Source organism: Cucurbita maxima, unplaced genomic scaffold (assembly GCF_002738345.1).
Source record: "Cucurbita maxima cultivar Rimu unplaced genomic scaffold, Cmax_1.0 Cma_Scf00038, whole genome shotgun sequence".
NCBI classification, from domain to species: domain Eukaryota; kingdom Viridiplantae; phylum Streptophyta; class Magnoliopsida; order Cucurbitales; family Cucurbitaceae; genus Cucurbita; species Cucurbita maxima.
Window position 1 is genome coordinate 1,705,711 of NW_019272054.1, and position 6,180 is coordinate 1,711,890.

The 6,180-nt window shown below is 38.3% G+C and overlaps 1 protein-coding gene and 1 long non-coding RNA gene across 2 annotated transcripts; one reads left to right on the plus strand and one right to left on the minus strand.

The window, feature by feature from the left end:
• Positions 1 to 635: 635 nt before the first annotated feature.
• On the plus strand, positions 636 to 3,938 carry LOC111469124 (probable aminotransferase ACS10). The gene is made up of 4 exons (XM_023114367.1): positions 636 to 1,278; positions 1,390 to 1,527; positions 2,754 to 2,914; positions 2,991 to 3,938. The coding sequence occupies exons 1-4, from the start codon at positions 784 to 786 to the stop codon at positions 3,844 to 3,846; spliced, it is 1,650 nt and encodes a 549-aa protein (XP_022970135.1). The 5' UTR covers positions 636 to 783; the 3' UTR covers positions 3,847 to 3,938.
• A 146-nt stretch (positions 3,939 to 4,084) lies between these two features.
• Positions 4,085 to 4,654, minus strand: LOC111469125. The gene is made up of 2 exons (XR_002714822.1): positions 4,450 to 4,654; positions 4,085 to 4,354 (listed from the first exon to the last, which is right to left on the minus strand). It is a non-coding gene; the product is annotated as an uncharacterized LOC111469125 (long non-coding RNA).
• Positions 4,655 to 6,180: the final 1,526 nt, after the last annotated feature.

A 6,180-nucleotide genomic window follows, 5' to 3' on the forward strand; every position in this document is an offset into this window, starting at 1 on the left:
AATTTTATTTTTAAAAAAAAAAAAAAAAAAAAAAAAAAAAAATCCAATGTGGCTATTACAAAAAATTCATATAAATAATTTTTTTCGTATATTATAAAAAATAAGATATTATTGTAGCAAGTATCATTGATAAAAATAATTTTTTTAAATGATTAAAAAAAAAACTTCGACAGTAAAACCTAATTTATTGGATTGAGTCACTAACCCAATTAATCTGAAGTCGTACCAACTAAATTATATTATACGTTAAATGGTTTTAATTTTTTTTAGGAATATTACTATTGTTTTAATAGTGAAATAGTACATACTAAATTATTATAATTCCCAACTTACCATTTTTTAAAACCTCTATTTTTAGGAAAATAATAGAAATAGTATATTAAAAATGAAAATTGTTATGGAAGGTAATTATATTTATTTTATATTTTATAATAAACGATTATTGAAAAAAATATGTGGCTTATGTAAAATAAAATACACCACTAAAAAACAAAACAAAAATTTGAAGATTACGAAAAGGGTATTATCGTAAAATACTAAATCATCCGAATTAATTCAGCTCCGCCTCAAAGCCGGAAGAATCGGCGCGGAAAATCCCGATGTAATATAACATAATAAATTCTTTTATTTTTTTAAAAAATATTTTGGAAAGAAAATGTTCGAATAATTCAACTTTGTTCCGCCAGGACTCTGCTCGTCTGTCGGGTGCCGGGGAAACGAAGTCCCTTGTGCCATCTTGGCGGCGGTTTCTCTTCGGTTCCGGCGAATTGAAATGACTCTGCAATGACCCAGAATCGATTATTCCGGACGCGTAATTCTAAACCTGACGAAGAAGCAGAATCCGCCACAAGCTGTGGTGGAAGAGCCGCCATGAGAGTCGTAGTACCTCTGCAAAGCGTCGTTCAAGGAAGAGGCGGTGTTGTTTTGGGCTCTGTTATACCGTGCGTTCTTTTCTACTTTCTTCAACTCTACTTGAAACGAAATCGGTCAGACCAGACCCGGGACTCGCCGCCGTCGCCGGATGCGGATTCTTCGGGGAACTCATCGCTGTCGTCGAGTAATCAGTTAGTGGAGCTCACTGTGCTGCCTCGAACATTGTCTCGGACCTTCCTCTCGCCGAGGTCGAGCGGGCATGTTTGCGTTTCGGGTCGGGCTAATTCGATTGCTAGAATTGGGGATTCTTCGATTTTCGTTGGAATGAGGAGGTTCTTGGAGGACTCATTTGACGAATTCGATAATCCGACAGGGATTATTCAGCTATCTGTTGCTGAGAATAAGGTGGGTGGCTTTATGCTTTTTTGTTGGTTTGAATATGTGTCAGCAAGATTAGTGTTCTTTATTTCTGGGTTTCTGTGTTGATGATTGTGGATGTTTAATTAAACGATGAAGTTATCCTCCGACTTGGTGCAAAATTGGCTGACGGAGAATGGAAGGGATGCTATATTTGGAGGAGGGAATCATAATGAGCTGAGTGTAGCAGGGACTGTTAGTTACCAGCCTTCAGATGGATTGCCGGATTTGAAACTGGTAATTAAATTTTTGTCTTCTCTCTGTGATTAATGTTTTGAATTAGCTGCGTTTCCACTTGCCTGTATGAATTCATTTTTGACATGGAGAGATTTAGTAGCTGAAGAAGTTTGACTGGCTCTGTTTTTATTCATTACTGATTATTGTTCTTAGTATGATTTATGAATGGCTTTTGGAAACTGGAGAAACTGTTCTTTGTTGTGTTTAGATATTGAATTCTATCCGAACAATTTAAAGTAAAACTCTGTTGAATCAACCTTGGAACACCATTGTGAAAGTTATACTGAATGAAGTGGTGAGGTTTCAATAGATGAAGAGTATAATGGTAAACATGGTGTATTGTTGTAACAACCCAAGCCCACCGCTACCAGATATTGTCCTCTTTGGATTTTTCTTTTCGGGCTTTCTCTCAAGGTTTTTAAAACGCGTTTGTTAGAGAGAGGTTTCCACACCCTTAAAAAGAATGCTTCGTTCTCCTCTCCAACAGACGTGGGATCTCACAATTCACCCCTTTTCGGAGCCCCAATGTCCTCGCTGGCACTCATTCTCTTCTCCAATCGATGTGGGACCCCTTAATCCACCCCTTTTGGGGTCTAGCGTCCTTGTTGGCATACTGTCTCGTGTTCACTCCCCTTCGGGGCTCAACCTCCTCGTTGGCACATCTCTCGGTGTCTGGCTCTGATCCTATTTGTAACAACCCAAGCCCACCGTGGGCAGATATTTCCCTCTTTGGGCTTTCTCTTTTGGGTTTCCTTTCAAGGTTTTTAAAACGTGTCTGCTAGGGAGAGGTTTCCACACCCTTATAAAAATGTTTCATTCTCCTCCCCAAGTGATATAGGATCTCACAATTGTATTCAATTGAGTGCCACCTTTGAGTTAGGACCTTTCATTTCCTATAAGGAAATTATGAATACTTTTCAAACGCTCCTCCGATGTTAATGTTTGATCCAGATATTTATATCTGCTGAAAGCATTCCCTTTTTCATATTAATAACTTTACTGTTAGCTTTGTTACCTTTTCTTTGTTAACCTGTTAGAGAAGATGTTAGAACTTCCTCCATAACTTGTAGGCAATGCTATTTTTATTACTTATCCGCCCCACCCCCACCCAACTCCTCATTGGAGTTATGCTAGTACCAGTACCTCTTGTTTTTTGTATTGCATTTGCTTGGTGAGTACCATATGGAGCTCCTTATAATGGAAGATTTGATTGGTGAGTACCACAGGCTGTGGCAAGTTTCATGTCTCAAGTTGTAGGGAACTCTGTCTCATTCATCCCTTCACAATTAGTATTAACAACTGGAGTGACCTCTGCAATTGAAACACTTTGCTTTTGCATAGCTGACCCAGGACAAGCGTTTCTCGTTCCAACGCCATATTACCCGGGGTACTTGTTCATCCTCTATCATGAAATGTTTTTATAGTTTTATCTGCAAAACTTATATTCTAAATCACAAACGCAGTCTTGACAACGATGTAAAGTGTCGAACTGGGGTGGAGATCGTACCAGTTCCATGCTGCAGTGCCGATAACTTCAGTTTAAGCACAACTTCTCTTGATCGAGCGTTCCACCAGGCAAGGAATCGCGGCCTTAAAGTTCGTGGAATTATAATCTCAAATCCTTCAATTCCAGTTGGAAACCAGCTACAAAGAGAAACACTCTACAACCTTTTGGAGTTTGCTAGGGAGAAAAACATCCATATAATATCAAATGAAATACTTGTAGGATCAACTTATGGAAGTGAAGAATTCGTGAGCATGGCTGAAATGATCGACTTAGACGATAGCGATCAAGACAGAGTACATATTACATATGATCTATCTGTAGACATGTCACTTCCTGGTTTCAGAGTTGCTGCAATCTACTCTTCGAACGAAAATATCCTGGCTGCTGGTAGAAAACTGGCAAGGTTCTCATCTGTTTCTTCCATAACCCAGAACCTCCTTTCTTCTATGCTCTCAGATAAGCAATTCATCCAGAGGTTCATTCGGATCAGTCGAGAGAGGCTTGGAGAAATGAATCGTAAATTTGCTGCAGGCCTGAAGGAACTCGACATCAAATGTATCAAGAGCAATGGAGGTTTCTACTGCTGGGCAGATATGAGCAAGCTAATCGGCTCGTACAGCGAGAAAGCCGAACTTGAGCTCTGGGAAAAGCTGTTGGATATAGGTAAAGTTAATCTTACCCCTGGCTCTAGCTGTAGTTGTGTTGAACCAGGATGGTTTGGATTCTGTTTTACAACTTTGATTGATAAAGAAATACCTATCATTATGGACCGAATTCGAAAAATTTCCGAAGCATGTAAATCTTATACTTGAACTGTTATTATTTTTCGTTCTTAGCTTCCATAGTTTTCTATAGTAGATCTGGATATTTCTGAACCTTCCTCAGTTGATATCATGTTGTGGACTAAACTTGAGTTCTTTCTTCTCGAAACGACTTCGGTTGTTTCGACCATGTTTAGCTAAGACTCTTAAATCTACCCCAAGTAGAGAATCGCCCAAATTGATGAACAAAATTATGTTATATGGAGTACTGTTTTTCATTTTTTGATGGAAAGTAAAGGTACTAAAGCAATGAAACAAGCAAGACTAGCAACCCTGATGATAATCAACCATGTCAAGCTCTTATGATTCTCATCATTTTCTCTGATTCAAATGTGGGAATTTTTTCTGAAACTCAGTCATTAAAGCTATGTTCTCTTGATGAAGGATATTGGCTTTCTCTCTCAGCTTATCATTCTCTTTGATTATGGTCTGATTCTTCATATATAGCTGCAGATTCTTCAGCTCAATGTCTTTCCCCAGCTTCTCTTCACATCTCCTCCTGCTAAACACAAAAACAAAACCCCATCACTTTCAAATGAATCAAAAGGCCCCCAAAACATAAAAGAAGTGAAATGGGTTCTGTAAGAAAGCAACCTGGTAAGCCTTAGAACTTGAAGTTTGGATCTTTTTGATCGTCTCCTGTTCTTGGAAGTCTGAATTTGATGGAACAGAATACTCTGCGTTGCACTGATGCACATTATTCTTCTATGCAGCTTCTTAACTTTTGCCCTTCCTTTCTAGTTGAATAATGCAAGGAAGTTGCAGGGGAAACAGTAGGACTAAAGCCAATACTTATATAGACTGTGTGTAGACTCACGGGACACAGTATAACATCCCAAGCTCACTGCTAGTAGATATTGTCGGTTTTGGCTTGTTACGTATCGCCGTCAGTTTCATGGTTTTAAAACGTGTCTACAAGGGAGAGGAAGAAATGTTTTGTTCCCCTTTCCAATCGATGTGGGATCTCACAATCCACCCACTAGCACACTGCTCGGTGTCTGCTCTAATACCATTTGTAACAACCCAAACTCACAACTAGTAGATGTCCGCTTTGGCCTGTTACGTATTGCCATCAGATTCATGGTGTAAAATGGATCTACTAGGTAGATGAAGAAATGTTTCGTTCCCCTATTCAACCGATGAGGGATCTCACATAGAATAAGAGAGATAGAGAAAGCAAATTGTTCTAATAATGTGCTGGTGGACTTCTGATTAAGCATTCTTTATATAGGCTTAAATCCTTGGACATTGTTGATAACTAGTGACTTGTGACACTGCCCTATAATAATGGAGTTCCCAACAACAAAGCTAGTCTTAGTAGTCGGTTCTTTTATGTGCCTTTTTACCTTAAGCATCCATTAATAGAGCTCCCAATAACAAAGTTAATCTTAATCGTCGGTTCTTTCATGTGCCTCTTTACCTTAAGTATCTATTAGACGAGATGCTTAAAAGATGGACCCGAGCACGCCTTCATAATTTTGGTTTTGAATATGAAATTGGGAAGAGTCAAATGGAACATTGAGGACGTTGAGGTGAGCCCATACTGAGGGGTTAATGTGTTTGACACACTGTGAATGAAGGTATGATGCTAATTTGTATACTTGTGTGTGACTGTATTTGCAATGAGCCTTCTTTTGTCCTTCCACATTACCAAAGCTCATGATGATGCTCCTCTCTCTATTTCTTCTTCCATTTCAATCATACCCTCCTTTTCTCCCACTTTCTTTCCATTTCCTTCTCTCGGTGCGTTAATAATCGTTGATAATCGAGAGAGATCTCCGAGAGAGATCTCCAATCATCCATCTTGTTAAGAATAAGGTATTCATATGATTTGAGAATTTGACTAATCTGACTATTCAATCCAAATCATAAAACTTCTCCCACGTAGGATCTCACAATCCACATTCCTTTAGAGTCCAACAGCCTTGCTAGTACATCGTTCAATGTACTCTGATACCATTTGTAATAGTCCAAGCCCACCGTTAGCCGATATTGTCTTCTTTAGACTTTTCCTTTTCAGTTTCCTCTTAGAGGTTGTAAAACGTGTGTGTTAGGGAGAGGTTTCCACACCCTTATAAAAAAATGTTTTGTTCTCCTCTCCAACCGATGTGAAATCTCACCGTGTGAACTCTATTCGAGTGAGTCTAGTCACCAACTCAACTGAATCAAAATTTTAGGTTGGTCCAAAAATATTTTAACTCAACTAGTGTACCTCTAGTAAAAATAGTATATTTTATGTGTGATTTTTCATGGAGATTGTTTTTTTTTTTTTTTTTTTTTTTTTTTTTTTTTTTTTTTTTTTTTTTTTTTTTTTTTTTTTTTTTT